Source organism: Eurosta solidaginis, chromosome 5, assembly GCF_040869045.1.
Source record: "Eurosta solidaginis isolate ZX-2024a chromosome 5, ASM4086904v1, whole genome shotgun sequence".
In the NCBI taxonomy this organism is placed as follows: Eukaryota; Metazoa; Arthropoda; class Insecta; order Diptera; family Tephritidae; genus Eurosta; species Eurosta solidaginis.
Genome location: NC_090323.1, coordinates 231,521,250 through 231,540,829, shown reverse-complemented (window position 1 = coordinate 231,540,829; position 19,580 = coordinate 231,521,250). Strand labels below are relative to the sequence as shown.

At 38.1% G+C, this 19,580-nt stretch overlaps 2 protein-coding genes across 3 annotated transcripts in view; one reads left to right on the top strand and one right to left on the bottom strand.

Annotated features, from left to right (window-relative positions):
• LOC137252728 (testis-expressed protein 2) overlaps nt 1-9,653 on the top strand; it is a 29,398-nt gene extending 19,745 nt beyond the window's left edge. Inside the window, exons 2-3 of the mRNA XM_067788796.1 lie at nt 2,142-2,366; nt 4,469-9,653. Of these exons, the coding sequence (XP_067644897.1) occupies nt 2,142-2,366; nt 4,469-4,685 (442 nt within the window). The 3' untranslated portion in view covers nt 4,686-9,653. The remainder of the gene's footprint in view (nt 1-2,141; nt 2,367-4,468) is intronic.
• Nucleotides 9,654-18,564: 8,911 nt separating this feature from the next.
• Nucleotides 18,565-19,580, bottom strand: part of Tsp66E (Tetraspanin 66E) — a 483,181-nt gene continuing 482,165 nt past the window's right edge. For both annotated transcript variants that reach the window (XM_067788825.1, XM_067788826.1), the window contains 2 exons: nt 18,805-18,912; nt 18,565-18,669 (listed from right to left, as the gene is read on the bottom strand). In XM_067788825.1, the coding sequence (XP_067644926.1) occupies nt 18,571-18,669; nt 18,805-18,912 (207 nt within the window). In that variant the 3' untranslated portion in view covers nt 18,565-18,570. The remainder of the gene's footprint in view (nt 18,670-18,804; nt 18,913-19,580) is intronic.

Sequence of the window (19,580 nt, the reverse complement as noted above, 5' to 3'; positions counted from 1 at the left end):
CGACACACCACCACTCATACATCGCGTCTCACAACCCATGCTGGATGAACGTGGTACTTGGGTTGATGCAGACGTAACCTATGAGGGTTTACTTCAGTTGACATTAACAACTAAACTAAATTTGATGCGCATTAAACAACAGAAACGTCCACAAGATGTTGTCAATATAACAGTTACTAATCCAACGCAGAACAATGCGAACAATAATACCAATCCTACAACAGCGACTAGTATTGCTAATATAATAACAGCACCGCCGATTGTTGTACCAGATGGAGAGACCAAAAGAAGTACACCCGCAAAATCAAATGTAGATGATACTAATCACACGATGGACGATGTATCGGCCAGTGTTATATTTGATAGCGATGCAGAGAGCACAGGTGATTCGGATTCAGATCCAGAGAGTACGAGTGCACCAACAGGTATAACGGGCCCGAACGCCAATCAAGGCGCGTCTACTTCAGGTGCAGCACAACAAGGTGATACTGCTGCCGGAGGCGCACAGCAAGAGTAAGATTTTTAAATGTCACTTCACGTTATTTTTTCCAAGTACCTTCTTCAAATTTAACAAAAGAGGTGTGTTAGAAGGAAATTAGGTTCAGCAAAAAGTTTCAATTTATGAGCTGTACGAGCTTTATGCAGACATCAACATAGTACAGTGGATCAAAACACAGCAGCGACGCAGGCAGAAGGTATTTTTATCTGGACCCGCTTACGGAAGCAGAGAAACAATGCGGCCCGCACTCCGCTGGAAGGACCAAGTAGAAAAAATTTTAACTCCCTAGGTGTTACCAATTGGCGCCAGTTAACTCAGCGAAGAAGCGACTGGCGTGATTTGTTGGACGGATAAAACCGCTTAAATGGCTAACGCCAATTAATTAAGTGAGAAAACCGGCAATAACAGATATATCCTTCTTTATTTGTGAGGCGGTTCCACGATAAGTACTTTTCGGTTAGGATGTCTAGCACAGTGAAACCTTATCAGGCACTGTCTCTTTAAATTTGAGCATTTCCTTTATTACCTCATCTTTCTACCTTACCTTAACGGTCCTTGTTACCGAAACTCACCGTAGCAATATCTGGATATAAAAAATGTGAAATGGGAAGGCAAAGAAATCTCTATGATATGATATGATATGATGAGATAGCGGGAGCGTTCCTGCCTAGAGCGTTTTAAGCGAACAGTTCAGAAGGACTTAACTATTGACCTTTTATCCATAATTTAATTCCATCTAGTGGAAAAGATATTGGAGACGCTGCGTTCATAACGCTGTCTCCGAAATCCCAGCTTAGTAAGCCTGAGTAAACTTAGTCATGATCCAGGTGAGGAGCAGAAAGGTTATACCTATACATATATTAGTTATAGAATAACCTTTATAAGCTGTCCACGGTGAAACCCAAATGCAATATACATCTTCGTATGCAACCAAGCACCGAAGGAAATCCCCTTCTTCTTCTTGTAGCGATAAGCAGACTCTCCGAAGGTTTTGAGGAGTTATATCGATGTTCATGTGCTCTGCAGGATATTAGTTCGCTACGTTCCGGGAAGTAGCACTTTTAGGTTGCTAGCCCAAGCATCGCGGGAACGATTTGATATGACCTCGTTGAACCTTCCAAGTCATACAACCTCTTTCTTTTGTGAGATACTTGAGTTCGCCAAAGCATCGCCTTCCAAATAGGAATCGCTACTCGTAGGTAAAGTTGACAATTGTATTAGAGAAGATATAACCCTGTGACTCCCCTCCGAAGAAAATGCGTTTATTCTGGCTGCTCTCAGCTGTTCAATATGCCGTTTTCCAGACAGACTATAGAGCAGTTACCAACCTAAATCCCAATTATTACCACTTCGAAGAAAAATATCTGTTTATTTTCCAAAGCAAAGGCGTTAGGTGTTGACAGCGCCACCTGAATGAAAGGCATCGAATCAATGCATCCTGCCATCAAGTTGCGTTTTGCGGCACCCGTGGTCTGTAACGCAATCCGATAGATATTACGTGTTTTCTGGACATCGTTGAGATGATCTCTACAAAAATGTGCAGATGGATGTTTTGGAAAAAATATTAAACCAGTTGTGCTAATAATACTATCTAAACAAAACTGCCGATTTTGAATCGTAATTCTAATTTTTTTTGTTCCAGCTACCATTTCATGCCAACAGCACCTGGTAATGCTCGTCGGATTTTTCGCATTGTTGATCGTATTGCTGCCTCGAACCTTTTTCAATATGCCACAGATTTGCCAGTTGTTCAACGCGCCATTGAGAATATGAATACAAACATAACTTTGCGTGTGGATTTGAGAGGATTAGTTGGACGTGGCGTAATAAACATTCCACCACCACCATCGGATCGCATTTGGTTGGCGTAAGTAATTTAAATTAATACTAATTCCAGTTTTATTTCTAATAAGCACAACACGTAATATGTACTCTGAAAAATATGAGAGATTAATGGCCATACGCGTTTCTTTTTAACGGCTGTTGAAGATAACATTGAATAGTTAATAACGCCATGCCTTAGAATATGATTGAAGAAAGACCTGTATAAGAATGTAAGATGGGCTGTTTTGCAGCTTAATTCTAATATGGACTGCTCTTCAACTCGATTTAACAGTTTTTTGGATGGAAAATTTTTGAACCGGTACCCATTTAGGCTTCAATAAATGAAAGTGCTCCAGCGTTGGTTCCGCTCACGGTATGCAACAGTACCACGAGCTACTCTATTCTAATGAGAATGTATGAAGTGATAGACTTTCAGAAACTAGCAGCGTCACTTCCACCGTCATAAGCCTCATCAAGCCTCGACAACCAACAGATGGTTTTCCTATATGTTACGATACCTCATAACGCACTCTCACCAGGGGGCCATCAGTAAGAGCAAGTGTAGTACACTGGTTTTATAAGTTGGTGGTCAAGCCGATTTTTCTCTATGGGCTAATTGTCTGATAAAATGCACTTAACACGGGGAACACTACCAAAGTGTTGGCCTCGGTGCAACGGTGAGTGCTTAATATCAGCGATAAACACACCACCTATCTTGGAACATACATCCTGTGGATATTTCTGGTAAAGCGGCTGCAGCCTGGTCGCTGATTAGGCTTCGTAATATGGTCTATGAGCTTTTTTCCAGACAAGAAAGACTATTGTGTATCAATAACTGCACCCTTTACAAGCTTCAGAACACTCATACCCATGAGATGGCAGTGGGGAAAGGGACTAATCTAGGAGAGCAGATTGGTTAACTGGTTCGCGGTCGAAGTTGGACAGAAAGGTTGTAGTATTTGTTATGGGAGTGGATGGGATATTCTGAAATGCTTCTACGGTTAGAGAATTCAATATTTACTCGGATTGTTTTGAGACTAAGATCATCAATCTTGACGGCCACAGTGACGTGGTGTTAGCGTGCTCCGCCTACCACACAGAAGATGCTGGGTTCGATCCCCGGGCAAAGCAATATAAACAATTTGAAACACGTTTTTTCAATTAGAAGAAAAGGTTTTCTAAGAGGGCTCTCCCCTCGGCAGTGATTTGGCAAACACTCCGAGTGTAATTCTGCTTCTCAGTGAAAAACTCATCTGCCTTGGTATTTAGGACGTTTTGTAGCGCAACCATTTCAAGAGATTGCTAGCGCAACTTATAGCTTAAACGACCTGATTGTCAAACTCACCTACCCATGGTGAGTCCGAGTTCCTCACTACAGGAGGAGGTGGGATGACCTAGCAGGTGCTTTCCATCATAAGGGATAGCTATAACGAAGCCGCTCAAATGGTTCTGCGTGGGCAACCAAAAATTCCTAATTTTACAAGCGATGGCCAAAGTTCTGCTGCAAAAAAATGTTTCAATATAAATGTTAAAGAATTTACTAATAAAACGAGTCTCATAGATAGAGTGCCAGATGTTAACTTTGCCGCAGGCGGTGCCAAGTCCCCTATAAGAAAAATTTTAATTCGCTTTGTCTCCGCAAATAAGTATTTGAAGAAAGTATTCAAAATTAACCATAGAGACTTAATATCTATGTGGTGGTGCAGTGGGAGTGGAATATTTCAGGCTTAACATATGGAGAAATTTTGCACACAATGAAATGACACCTGTCAATTCTGTGATCGTTCAGCGGAGACGGCGTAACATATTCTCTTGGAATGCGATGCAAACTCAAGGCTTAGGGCGGCTTGAATGAGGTGCTGTGATCTATCTATCTATCTATGGACTGGGAGTGGAGATAAATGGAGTAAAATACGGTGCGAGAAAATTGAGGATTAAGTATAGGAGAATGGTATAGAGAGAGAAACGAGCCTCACTTGTTGAATGTAGGATAACCAATTTTGGGCAGAAAGAAGTCTGCCGGTTTAACTAGTACATATAAACTAAAGATCTCGTGGGACAATGCTGTTTCCATTTTTTGTGCTTAGATATTGCATAATAAAATTTTTTCACCCTGTTAATTTATTAATTTTTGTATTTCTTCAGTTTTCGTGGCCCACCACGTCTTTGGCTATCAGCGAAACCAGCTCTGGGTGAAAAATCAGTTGACTATAGCATCGTAACCAGCATTATTGAGAGTAAATTGTGTGAAGTAGTGAATAAGTTTTTAGTTTATCCGAATATGGTTGATGTTACTATACCATTTTTGGGTCAACCAACCTATGAGTATTTGCGTGGAGAAAAAACAAAACGTACTGAATAAATTTACTTATAATTACATTTTTTAAATATTTTGCACTAAAAGAGTAATGTTATACGATGTATGTATGTATGTAGAGATAGTTCAATGAAACTACTTCTTTGAACTAAAAATTTTGATAAGAACATAAAATATATACTATATTTATGGTAATTGTTTCAAAATATGCAAACGTGTGAGAAAGGCTTACAAAAAAGTAATGCATTATATAAATATTACGTTCCAAATTTATTCCAGTAATTATGCGTTAAACGCAATAATTATATTCCATTATAATACACATTTACATGCACATAAGCTACAAGTATACTTATAGTCTATAATACCATAAAAATTATACAACTTATTATGTAAGTGTAAGTCTTATTATCAGGGCAACCCGAAGTATATAAAATAATTTCTTTTATATAACTCGAAATAATAATACCAATCAAATATGTTTACATTTTCCAAAAAAATATGAACCCCTATTACGGTATTCGACGTATGCCTTCCTCGGGGAATGCGAATCGAATTGAGAAGATCTGGTATTCTCATAACCGATCGGCAATGCAGCTCGTGAAAAAAATTGTGTAAATAAAGCTGTTCGTGGATTCACTGCATTCGCTAAAAAAAGGTGCTGATCGAAGCAAAATTTTAAAATATCGCGCAATTAAATTAAAATAAAATGCAAATCGATAAAAGATAAACTATTGTAACGAATTCTGGGGAAATCCGGGTTATTTCTGCACCTTCTGCTAAAGTTCGAATCGCTAAACTGTTGAATAAATCACTCGAATATTTAGTATTGCAAACTGGTCTTTATTTAGATTACTTTGCGAGTAGTACTTCACAATTATATTTCGCAACCAATAGCGTGCTTAAATCAAACTGCTTCCATGATTACTCAGCTTGCGCTGCTTTTATACTCTCCGTTGTTTCGTCCGCATATTTCTCCAAAGGTCTAGACGTTTCGACTTCTAGAACTGTTGTAGCTCATGCTTGGTTACCAGCCATATTCGTGTATATTTGTAGTTTATAGCCATATGCCTGTGTATGTGTGAATAACTACTTCGGGTGATGACTACATGTGTGTGTGTGTGAGATATCTCTTCGTCGCCTTCTACATAAGTGTTGTTAACTTTAACGTGGGCATGTGTATAAGAGTGGCTGCTTCATGGTTTCGTTGTTGCGTGATTATTTACTAACAGCCTAGTGATGTCAACATTCGCCACACTATTTATATTTTTAAGTAAAATGTATGTAATAGTTATATTAAACAGAAGTCGTACCACTCACCGTATGTACTTTTCGTGATTAATTTTGCGCACAATTTTTTTTTTTCCATAATGTCAAGAACCTCTTAAAATACCTTCGAAACTGTTGGTTGAGCCATTTCCAGCATGTAGTCCTTACCAACTGCATTTTGATAGCTTCTTACGGCTTAGATTCGCAGACATTAAGAAAGCTTTTGTTGGCGACCTATTGCAGTGGATTTATTCACGGGAAGAATATTACTGCAAGTTAAGCTTAAGCGGGGCCTATAAGCGTTTTTATCAAGTCCGAGATTGAAATTATTTAACGAATCTCGTCCAACAATTATGAGAATGCTGTGACTTTAAACAAGTGACGGATGTGCGAATCGAGTGGTATTCGCGTGAGTGGCATCCGTCGATACCATAATATGCATGATGAAATTTGAGGTATTATTTAAATTAAATGCATATTTAGGGCTTCAAGAGTCTGTCTTTGTATTCACATAAGACCCGCTTATGTAGAATATGAAAGCATGCTTTAAGGCTTATAAGGCCTAAAATCCGTTTTTTTCATATTTTGGGTTGCCCTACCTATTATACATTTGTGAAATTTTATTTTAGTATCTTTTTTCGCTTTGTTGAATATTTATTAGCCATAAATTTATAGTAATGAAATCTGTTGTTTACCAGTGTTCCCTGTAAGCATCAGAATAGCAGCAGAAATTTAAAATTTTTTTTCCGATACCAGTTTTTTGTTTTTTTTGTTAGCTATTTATTTTATCAGATTCGAAAATTCTTTGAATTTTTTTTTGAGCATGCAGTTTTGTAGCCCAATCAATTTTAGTCTGAAAAAGTACGTCCCGCATTGATTTTTGAAAACTATTTTTTCGAAAGTTGTTTCAAATTCTCTACCATACAAAAAAATGTGTGCAGGAAAATCTAAAACACTTCCGAAAAAATTTGTCAAAAATCAATCTGCATTTATTGGACTAAAATTGATTGGTATACAAAGCTGCATATTCAAAAAGATTCATAGAACTCCAAATAAAAATTTCGAAATAGATTTCTCGAACTTTCGATTTTTTTTTTCGAAAAAGTTTTTGAGATAAGTTTACATAGTTTCAATTACAAAATGCATTGAATTTTTTTCCTAAACTATTGAAAATTGAGAAAATTTGATAAAAACTGCCTCTGCTGTTTATCTGGTCTCTGCCGTGTGTTTTAATTCAAAATTTTTTATGACGACGGTTAAAAGCTGGTTAACACAGTATTCGTTATACAAATTTATTCAAGTTTTTGCCAAAGTAACGAGAAATTCACCCTCTTCGGGTGCCGCTTCGAAAACGCGCTACCCCAGAAAAGTTTTGAAAAACACCCTATTTCAGAACTTGTTTCTAAATATTACACTATTTCGGCAGCCAATTCGAAAACGCTCTCTGCCACAATATTTTCAAAATACGTGCTATTTCAGGATTTCATTCAAAAATCCTATCACAAGACTACAACTTTTCCAGCAGTATTTAAAAAAATTCACTATATTTCAAAAAACCTGAGAAGTTTTTCATAAAACCCAAATAAAACTCAGGCTAACCCATTTTTTTTTTTCAGAAAAGCGCGTATGTATTTCAAAAAACTTTAAATCAAATTCAGAAATCAAAAATGAATATCAGTAAAATCCAAAATACATTCCGAAAAACAAAGTATTTCAGAATTGTCAAATGAAATTCAAAAACAAAAATGGGCATGGCTCCAAACGTCGGTTTTAACGCTGCCACAATTAAGGAACGAAGTGTTGTCAGATGTGTTAAGAATTGAAATGAAGCGTGGTTCATTTTAATAAGAGAGTTCAGCTGAGTGGGTCTAGCGACTTTTGGATAGAAAGACTGTATCGAAAGTAGACTGTCCAATTTGGTATTGATTTGCGATAATGATCCATGACATACGAGTGTTGCAACTGGTGGTTGGTGGTAGCTTGTGATAATGTTTGGGCCATAATAAAAACTTATGTAAAACTAGCATGCGTCTTTCAGCCGTGGACCAGGGGTAGTTGTAAGGCGACACCAAAATATGGAGGAATTTACTCAGCAACTAATTATGTGCTACTCTTCTATTATTTTCGGATACTTTGGCATTGCGTAACGTTCCCGTGGGCGTTTAAAAATGCACTTATTGTTTCACTTATAATCATTAAGAAGAAGATAAAGTGAGGGAAAAGGCGCCGTTAATTTTTGAAATTTTCTGATATACATACATTTGTGCTTTTATGAATCAAATTTGTTATTTTCTGAAATAAATTTCAGTTTTTCTTTTTTAGCGTTTTCCTGAATTTTATTTGGGTTTTTTTGAATTTCATTTGCGATTTTCTGAAATAAATTTGTTTTTTTTTTCGAAAAACATTTTTTTGAATTTCATTTCATATTTTCTGAAATAAATTTGAGTTTGTTTCTGAACAAAAATTCAATATATTTTGACGTGAGATAGAGCGTTTATGGATAAAATTCTGAGATAATAATTTTTTGGAAAATATTTTGGCATATGGCTTTTTCAAACTGGCTCCTGAGATAGAGTTATGTTTCACTCAGTAGTCGAAATATAGGCAAAATGCGCCTGATCAAATGTGTTTACAACTTTTACTTCTATTTTTGCTTACAAGGGTGTAGGTTAACATTTCTTCGTTTTGGTGTTTGTAATATTTTCAGTTTCGGAAAGCTCCTTTCTGCTGTAAGTGCTAATTTTCGAATGTTATTTACATATAGTTATTAGTTTTAAAGATTTAGCTACAAAACATAAATAAGATAAAACCGTACGCTTGTTTACCATGTTATCTGGTTCTTCGCTTAATTCATATTTTTTTAAACTAATTTATAAAAACAAAATACACTACAATAATTAAATTGTGATTGTCACGTAATTTACAAAGCTACAAATGAGTTTTTATACAAACAAATAGACTTAGCCAAATAAATATATTTTTATTAAACGTTTTTATTTTCAAGTAATTTTTTAAATACATTTATTTTGTAAAGTATTGAACAAGGAATATAAAGCATTTATATTTAAACATTTTAAATTGATGTAAACACTAAATACCAAACAATTACACGAAAACATATTCGTATCACAAGAAAAGACGGGTACCGGTGCGTATATGTAACATTTTTGTTATTATTTGGTACAAAGCAAGTAAAGCTAATATAAGCATGTTAAAAAAATCAAACTGCTGCTTCTTGCAAGAAAAACAATTCAGAGCAAAAATAAAATAAAAATAAAAAAATTTCAAAATTGAACCTAAGTTGTTAGCTTTAAAATTGTGCTTGGATTAAGATAAGGTATTATTGCATATTAACTCCACAAAGAAAAAAACACTAGAACATCTCATGTCCATAGCGCATCACTTCAGAACATCGTTGGCTGTTCCTTGAATTCTGGTAAATTTTCTCTATTTCTCTGCACATCAAAATTCGTGGCCAAACCCACCTTAGATCAACCCACCGTTGGGCGCCATTTTTACGTCGGATATCATTATTCGAACGTGCAGAAGTATGGCGTTTTGAAAAATATTCAGTCTATTACGTATGGACCAAGAAAAGGGAGTTTCTATGAGCGACTATATCGCCGGTCCCATGCAATACTAGCACGTCTAAAATGCCCATAGAAGACTAACGCGGTTCATTTTCATGTGAAAAACTAGCACAATTCGTTATCCGCTTTTAAGACGTACTAGTTTTTCACGCGAACATGAACCGTGTTAGTCTTCCATGGGACCGGACGATATGAAGTGTGAGAAAGTAGATCCTTTAATGTAAGCTGTCAGTACTCATTTGGAAAATTTCTTATTTGATCCAAGCATTTGCTTAAATGCATTTTTCCTTCCTGTTTTCCATATGATGTGCTCTTCAAAAACATGGTTATTTAGGAAGAGACAGTTTTTAAGCTTTCCTTAACATCTCTCTCTCTCTCTCTCTCTCTCTCTCTCTCTAACTGACAAACTATCTATTAACCATACAAAAATTTTGTAAGTAAATATTTTCAAATAATTCTATCTTTTTTCCAGCTTAAAAAATACACATAGCTTTTGGTGAGACCGTTAGAATATAAAAGTTTTTTTTGTATTCCAATGAAAGGAAGAACAAATTTACATATTTATTTTTTAAGAATTATGAAGAAACTACATTTAATCGCTAATACAACACAATTGTATGTTTTAAATTAAATTATGTGTATAATGTTTATAAAAATTTTGATGTAATTAATAGGTATACATGAATGTATAACAAATATACAGCTGCGAGAAAAAAAAGAATAACACTTGCAATTTGTAGCAAATTTTGTAAATTATTTTCTACTTTAATTTGTTATGAAAAAAAAGTTCATGGAACTGCAAGCCAATCTCAAAAAGGTTTTTGAAAATTTTGCATTTTTTATACAGAATTTAACTGAGGTAAGCAGTTTTGTAGCCCAATCAATTTTAGTCCGACAAAGTTCAAGTTACAAGACTCTCAGAATTTGCATTGGGTTTTGAAATTTTTTTCTGCGAAGGGTGTTTTAAATTTTGTTTTATAACATTTGTTTTTGTTTTATACGCAAGGCGCTTAGTTTTATTTTTTATATGGAGTAAAATGTGAAACACCCTTCAAAAAAAGAAAATGTTCAAAAATAAATGCGAACTTTGAGAGACTCATAATTTGCTTACTCAAAATCATTGTGAAAACTCTAGACAAATGCGATATTTTCATGCAAACTTTTCGAATTTTAGTAATTTCTGGAAAACGTTTTTCATAGATTCAGTTACCTTATTCATGAAATTTGCTTACATATTGACTGCTGCCTTGAATATCACCCTATCTCGGCTGTTGTTTGGTAAACGCCCTCTTTCAGAAAATGTTTTAATAACGTCATATTTCAGAATTGGTTTCAAAAATTGCCCTTTCTCAGAATTCGGTTGACGACAGCCCTAACTGATGAATTTACGCCCCAACTAATTTTAAAATGTAATGTATTTGAACTTAGATAGGGAGTTTTTGAAACAAATTCTGATATAGGACGTTCTTCAACCGAATTCTGAGAGTGCGTTTTTAAAATAAATTCTGAAATAGGGCGTTTTTGAAAAGTTTGCTGAAATAGAGCATTTTCGAAACGGCAATCGAGATAGGGTGATATTCCATTCAGGAGTCGATATAAACTAATCTTGATATATTCATGCTATGATCTTTATATGTGAAAGAACTAAACTTACGCGCACACTTTGTCTGTGAGCTTACCTACTTAGCATACTGACCTTAATTATTTACTTACAATAAAAATTATAATAAGTATGTACATAATTATGTATCCTATATTAATTTCTTTGTAGGTCTGTATAAATATGTCTTTGTATGTCTGTATAATATATGCAGTTAATACTCATGTTTGTAAGTAAGCGGTCTCTTTTTTTATTTAAAGGAAAACCCACACCCCACCGAAATCGTCAAGTCATGTTGTTGTTGTTGTTTTGGGTGGGAACTGGATTCACCGTGCAATTCCTGGCATACAGGCCTGACGCCTGTTGGTGGATATCACTGAGGACCTGTTTGTGCTTTTTTGGTTCATACGGCTGTGTACTTAGGTGCCGTATTTCCTCATAATGCTTAAGCCCTGGGAAGTGTGGCTGTTTCAAGATATCTGTTGGGATGCCCAGATTTCTGGGTATTCAACAGAAACTGTTTCTTGAGCATTTCATTTCTCTCACCGCATTGTTTAGATGGTGTTCTGGGGACAAAAGAATACAGCCCGTAGCGGTTCTGTGGGCAGTGTTTTGGCAGGCCTGTATTTTCTTTCAGTCAGAAACTTTTAGGCTTGGCGACTATGTCGGGGATGCGTAGCATGCAATCGGCCGGCCAATTGCTTTGTAAGTGGTAATGAGCGTTTCTTTGTCTTTACCACAAGTGCGGTTGCATGCTGACCAAAATGTAGATCCTGATCGAATGTCACACCCAATATTTTCGGCTGTAAAACAGCCGGTAGCGGCATGTCATCGATGTAGATGTCCGATATGATCGACATTTTCCGTGTTCATGTTGTTAATGAGGTCGCCGTTGATTTGGTCGGTGGCATTTTCAGGTTTGGCGAGGCGAAAAAACTGCAGAGATCAGGGAGATAGCTGTTTATTTTATTACAAAGCTAATCGATGTGTGGGCCTGGCCCTGTGGCCATTACTGTGTAGTCATCGGCGTAGGATATAATAGTGACTCCTGGTGGTGATGGTAGCTTCGATATGTAGCAGTTAAACAAAAGCGGCAATAGGACACCACATTGTGGTACCCCTTGTTTAATTCTTCTGGGTTTAGATGTTATGCTCCTGAATTTTCAGTCCACCTTTTGAGATTTGGAGGAAAGGAGGATCTTCCAAGTCTTTCAGTAACGTGCCGTGGTTAACCGTATCAAAATCTTTTGATAGGTCTAGCGCAACGAGTACTATTCTGTGATGGGGTTTTTGATTTAATCCGCAATTTATCTGCGTGACTATCAAGTCATAAAAATACCTGTCGATTTTATTTTTTTTTTCAATGGAATAACTTGAAGATGCACTAACGTAAAAGATTTTGGGAAGGATCAAAATAACGCATCTTCGAAAACGAGAAGGAAAAAGGCGTGAATGCCATGTACTCGTTAATTTTGATGCGTAAACGTACAGTTGGTCGTCTGGAAAGCTATTATTTTTAAATTGACCGTAGAAACCGTTCATAGAACCGATAAAAATCCGATACCTTTTTGATGATCGATAACTTATCGAAAAAATAATACCCAACTTTTGGGTAGTAAACCGATAACAAATCTATAAACAAGTCGATAATAAATCAGTAATTTCATATACCCGAACTTTACTGTAAGGTGAGAACCATTAAAATATCATTATTCACTTGAGGAATAATGTTTAAAAATGTTCATTCATTATTTTAAAAATGGAATAAATGATTTAGATTGCGAAAAATTGTATTCATTGAATGAGAATACATGGATGGCATACCGGGTTGATTGCATTCCTTAACAACTCTGCCCGAAAGTAACGAATGGAAAAGACTCGATACGACAGTAAATTCAAATATTCATTCAACTCTTATAGCGGATTTACAGAGAACGTTTCAAGACTTTTAAATACTTGTATACATCTTAATGGAGCCTATCTCAGTTGCGGTTTCAAAGACGTTATCTGGGAAAAGGTTTGAGTTACAATAAGTTTTTTTTTAAAAAAACCTTCCTTCAGAATTTTATTTAAAAATGCTATATCTCAGTATTTGTTTCAAAACCTATTGATTTTGTCGTTGGGTATATAGAGGATGGGACATTCTTCAACCCAGTTCTGAGATAGGGCATTTTTCAAACAAATCCTGAGATAGGACGAAAAAGAGATGAAACTGAGAACATCTTTCATTCGGTTTTATAAGGACATCGAGTTATAATTATTCAAGTAATCTGAAAAAAAAAAAAAAACATTTTCCCCCACGTAAATAAGACGTCCCTTATGTACATAAATGCGAAGAAATAATGTACAATTTTATTGTGAATTGAAATAAAGAGTTACCTTAACACCGAAATTAGTGTTTTATTTAAAATTTTTACGTTATATAAGCAAACGAGTATCTGATTCAGAAAAAGGCTGATATATTTTCATAGGTACTTGGGTAGCTGGATCCTTTATCTTATGAGAAGTTCTACGAGGAAAAGCAAAAGCGTTCTTTAGGGTCCTCGTCAGAGAATTCTTGCCAGCTTGAACTACTCAGATGCAAGACGGGGTGATCAGCTCCTTTATAGATGTATATCGGACCGATTTCCGTTATGCCTTGTCATATATGGTTTGAAGACAAACCGGTTTCAGCTGTGTGCGGTTTCGTTCTCCGAAAAAACGAAATTTGACAAGGTATGAGGGAAAATCGTTCCTGTATACATCAATTATTACCCCGTTGGAAAATCAACAAAACAAGATGAGCCCCTTTATAGGGCTACATTGGATTTGCCGAAGTTGAAAGTGTTGAAAAACTGAGTTTGAGAAAAGGCCAAATACAGAAATATTTTATTAATGTTTTTGAATTGTTTTGAAATACATTTGACATTTTCTCAAATACATACATTTGCCTTTTTTCTAATTCAAATATCAGCAAATAGTATCTCACTTTATAAACACGTTAACATTTTTCCATCAAGTTGTTGGCGAACTTTAATTTAAAAGTTGTAACAAATTAATTACTTCCCCCGAAATTTCCCTGCTTAAATCGCGAGTACTCCATGCATGCATGTATGGAGTACTCGCTATGGACCTACTGAGTGCTCCAAAATTAACCACAACTCATACAAAAAATATGGTCCAATTAACATTGCGATGTCCTAGGACTGGAAAATATACTCCAGCTCAGAGTAATCCATGGAGTACCCACAGTCCAATAAACATCGTGTAGTGATTACAATCGTTAAAAACGAGCAATGATCGGCTTACAATATGTTCGTGTAGAAACATGAGTTGGTCCATTGCTGCATTACAGTGGAGTATAATGGTAAGTACTCCAGGGGACCACATGATCCAACGATTTTTGCAGGGTTCATTTGCGGCTGACTTGGGTACCGTTTCGATCAAAATAAAAATAAACGAGCCGGATCCGTGCGCATCTTGCGCAACCAATATAAAGGACTAATTAAACTTCCTTAACTCTAACGTCATAGTCGTAACCATATCCATAACCATCTCCAATGTGATCGATCACTGGTGCCTTAACCTAAAAACCGTGAAAATTTCATAAAAATGAAGAAAACGCAAAAAATTACAAACATATTTCACAAAAAATAAGTCTCTTAGTTATAACGTATCCAAAACAATGAATAAAATCTACAAAAAGTTATTAAATTCGCCAACTCAAATATTTTTAGGTTATGGATATGGCGACGCTTCCAAGGCAGTCGGTTCTATGTACCGGAGCGACTCGGGATTTTTCCCTACAAAGGACTGTCATTTCAGTGTGACCCCATTTAATTTGTTGCGTCCCTCCCACAAATAGTCATCCTCCCAGCAGCTCCTTACAGCAGGACTGCTCCATACTCTCTTACTCCGGGAAGGCATCGAATCCAATCCGGGTCCGTCTCCTGACCCCGGTCCTGAGAAGTGGTTTTGCTGCATCTGCCGGAAAAGAATCATTCTAGGATGATCATACTCTGTTCAGTGTGTCTCGTGCAAGGGATGGTTGCATCGGACAGGTTGTTCTGGGCTTGATCCCAAAACCCGACGTCCACGTAACTTTTATAAATCTTTTGTGCTCCTTGCGGTTCACGCCCAAGGGAGTCCCGTAGTCTACACCTAAGCGCCCTTCCACTACCTTCCAGCAGCCCCGCTGCTCAGCAAGCCACAACAAGTACCCGCTGCTGCTCGCGCCCCACGGCGCCAACAACTCAAACAGCTGATACCACTCATAACTAATACCTTCGTAGTAGAGTTGGTAGCAATGCTGAGCATCAGCCTCTGCCCCCGATTCAAGGGACTAAACTCACAGCAAGATCTGCATTGCAGACCTGCTCTTGGTATAATGTCCACAGGAAAGACCGCGAGAGCGGAAATGGAGGCGGCCTCGCGTTTATCATACACCACTCTGTGCAATATTATATATTTGATCCTGTCATCGACCGCAGGGACAATGTCTTAGAACGTTAAGGCCTATCTGTCCGGTCAGGCGATGCAAACCTAGAAATCATCAACATCAGCATTATCTTAGGCGATTTCAATGCCCATCATGATCTATGGCATTCAAACTTGCGGGCGGACAGTAGGGGTGAGATGTTGGCGGATCAAATAGAAGAAACGATATTCTGCACAATAAACGGAGACGCCTCCACGCGTATGGTAGGAAGCTGTCACAGCTCGCCAGATATCTCAATCGTGAGCGCAGAACTCGTAAACTGCGTCAAAAGGCAACCGATGGTAACATTGGCATCCGACCACCAGCCCACACTTATTTCGCTCGAGCGTACCGCCGACTTCATCGTCACCGAAAAACGCACTTTGATAAACTTCAAAAAAGGAAAGTGGGAAGAATATAAATCTTTTACAGACAACCGCTTTGCTGCCCTCCCTATCCCGACTGATGCCCGCCAAGGGGAGCGTGCTTTCCGCAAGGTCATTGAATCCGCCTCGGCACGTTTCATTACCGCCGGGAGAATTCCCGAAATCCGGCCCCACTTCCCGGCGGAGGCCGCGAACTTAGCGAGAGAACGTGACCTTATAAGACAGCTTGATCCAGGCGACCCCCAAATAAGGGATATAAACCAACGCATCAGATTGCTTGTGGACGAACACAAGCGGGCGAAATGGGAGGAGCACTTAAGAGGTTGTAAACTTTGGTCCACCGTAAAGTCCCTATCGAATCCGACTAAGCACAAAGACAAAGTTTCCATCGCCTTTGGCGACAAAGTGCTGTCGGATGCGAAAAAATGCGCGAGCGTTTTCTGCCGACAATATATAATGCATCCTACGGTCGACAGAGATAGACAGAGAGCCAATAGACACGCACATAAACACAAATTCAGCGCGTTTCCAATCACCATCACCGCTAAAGAGGTTGAGCACGCCATTGGTCGCGCTAAACCATCCAAAGCAGTGGGCCCAGACGGCATAGCAATGCCAATGCTTAAAAGCCTAGGGAAAGAGGGTTTCACATATTTAGCGCATGTCTTCAACCTGTCTCTTTCCACCTTTGTCATACCCGAGAAATGGAAAATGGCCAAAGTGGTCCCGCTACTAAATCCTGGGAAACCAGCTATCATAGGTGAGTCGTATCATCCGATATCTCTCCTATCGCCAGTGGCAAAGACGCTTGAAGCCATTTTGCTCCCTTATTTCCAAGCAAATTTGCAGCTAGCCCCTCATCAGCATGGCTTCAGAAAACTCCATAGTACTACCACCGCGCTAAATGCCATTAGCACCCAGATAAATTGCGGTTTAAATCAATACCCACACCATAGAAGAGTACTCGTATCGCTAGACCTATCAAAATCTTTTGATAAGGTCAACCATGGCTCGTTACTGCTAGACTTGGAAGGGTCTACCCTTCCCCCATGTCTTAAAAGGTGGACCGCAAACTATCTGGGTGGTCGGCAGGCATCGGTGCAATTTAGAAACGAAACATCAAAACTAAGGAGAATTAAATAAGGGGTGCCACAGGGTGGTGTCCTATCCCCACTTTTGTTTAATCACCACCGGAAGGAGTCACAATCGTTTCCTACGCCGATGACTGCACAATAATGGCCACAGGCCCAGGCCCAAATATCGATGCGCTATGCAATAAAATAAACGGCTACCTCCCTGATCTCTCCAGTTTTTTCGCCTCGCGAAACCTGGCATTATCACCGACTGAATCTTCCGCGACCTTATTTACAACATGGACGTCCCAAATGTCGACCATTTTGAACATCCACTACGCTACCGACTGTCCTACACCCCAAAATCTTGGGTGTGACGTTTGATCAGGATCTACATTTTGGTGAGCACGCAGCCGCAATTGTTCCGAGAATTCAGAGCCGTAACAAAATCCTCAAATCCCTCGCTGGCAGTACCTGGGGAAAAGATAAAGAAACGCTCATGACTACTTACAAAGCAATTGGCGAGCCGTTTGCGTGTTACGCGTCCCCTATATGGTCGCCAAGCCTAAAAGCTACCCACTGGAAGAAGCTACAGGCCTGCCAAAATACTTCTCTCAGAATCCCCACGGGGACATAAGAACCCCAGAACACCATCTGCATAATGAGGCGAGAATACTCCCCATCAGGGAGAGAAATGAGATACTGACCAAACAGTTCCTGTTGAATACCCAGAAACCTGGGCATCCCGACAGACATCTGATTGATGAACCAGCACCGCCTAGGGGCTTAAGGAGTCATCTCCGTAAGCATTTTGAGGAAATAAGGCACCTGGGAACCCAGCCGTATGAAGCGAAAAAACACAAGCAGGTCTTTGGTGAACTCCAAAAACAGGCGTCGGATCTTTATGCCGGGAATTGCCCGGTGAATCCAGTACTTGAAGAAAAGTGTCCAAAACTCGCGGAAGAGGAACCCATACTCCCCAGGGAAACGCGTGTCACTCTTGCTCAACTTCGTTCTGGATACTGTAACAGGTTAAACTCTTACCTATCCAGAATTAACCCCGACATACAAAATGTATGCCCCGCTTGCAATGTGTCCCCACATGACACCAACCATCTCTTTAATTGTAGTGTGGAACCAACGCCTCTAACACCCCTTTCCTTATGGTCCACCCCTGTTGAAACGGCAAGTTTCCATGGACTCCCATTAGAGGATATCGATGACAATTTGTGATCGGCCGCGGCTATTAGGTGGGGCGAGCATTGCTACAACAACAACAACAACATGGATATGGCGAGAAACCAAAAACCAATTGGTTACAACCAAAACTTTACTTATAGATTTGGATTCCAAATAAGAGCGAAAAAGGGATCCGCACATAAAAACAGCAATTAGAAATAATATATATGATATGATATATGATGATAAAAATAAGTCGACAACTATAAGTGAATAACAGAACATATCTGAAGGAAATATTTGCTATTCCATCTTTTTTATTTACATTTCGATATATTTAAAAATCATTTTAATCTTAATATTTTATATGACCAGTTTTATAATGAACTTTGTAGAACAGAGAAAAATGAATATGAAATGCGTAGTATTGAGACAAAAACTTCCATAGTCAAAGGCTTAAACCCAGCAACTGTGAGCTGAAATAAAACAAAATTTTAAATGAGCTATCAATTACATAATACCTTTCTAACCAAAAACTCTGCGATATGAAGAACTTAACAATGCACTTGATCTCGGAGTTGGCATTACTTCCAATTGTAATATAAAATTACCTGTAACGGTTTCTGGCTTCTTGTAATGATGAACAAAATGGACTTTTGAAACTGCAGGCTACGATTTATCCAATCGGTGTTGTAAGCTGCGTGTGCTACATTCAAACTCTTAAGAAACAAAAAATATACATAAAAGGTATTACTTAAGCTATTTGTAGCAAATAAGGAAAGCTAAGTTCGGGTGTAACCGAACATTACATACTCAGCTGGCAAATTACAGCTTGAAAAACTTTTAAATTACCTTCTTTTAAAAGTGGGCGGTGCCAAGTCCATTGTCCAAAATTTTACAAATTTTCTATTTTGCGTCATAAGGCCAACCCACCTGCCGAGTTTCATCGCTTTATCCGTCTTTGGTAATGAATTATCGCACTTTTTCGGTTTTTCGAAATTTTCGATATCGAAAAAGTGGCCGTGTTATAGTCGATTTCGTGCGATATATAATATCCCAATTAATTTTATACTCAGCTGAGCAAAGCTCACAGCGATATATTAATTTTGTCCGCACAAAGTTAGGTTTAAATAGCATAAGCTCGGATTCAGGGATTCAAGTTGTTGAAAAGCGCAATGCAAAGTTTTATATCTTGTGCAACACATTTATTAATCTCACCCACACTAGGGGAATCCTGTTACAAACATGAGTGTATCGTACCAATATTTAACAGGGGAGGGTCTGGCAACCGCAAGCTCTGCTTGGAACTAAGGGGTGGGGTGTGTTCAAGTTAAATCATTCCCGAGATGGTTGGCCGGGTACCTCATGTTGCTTGTTACCGGCACGC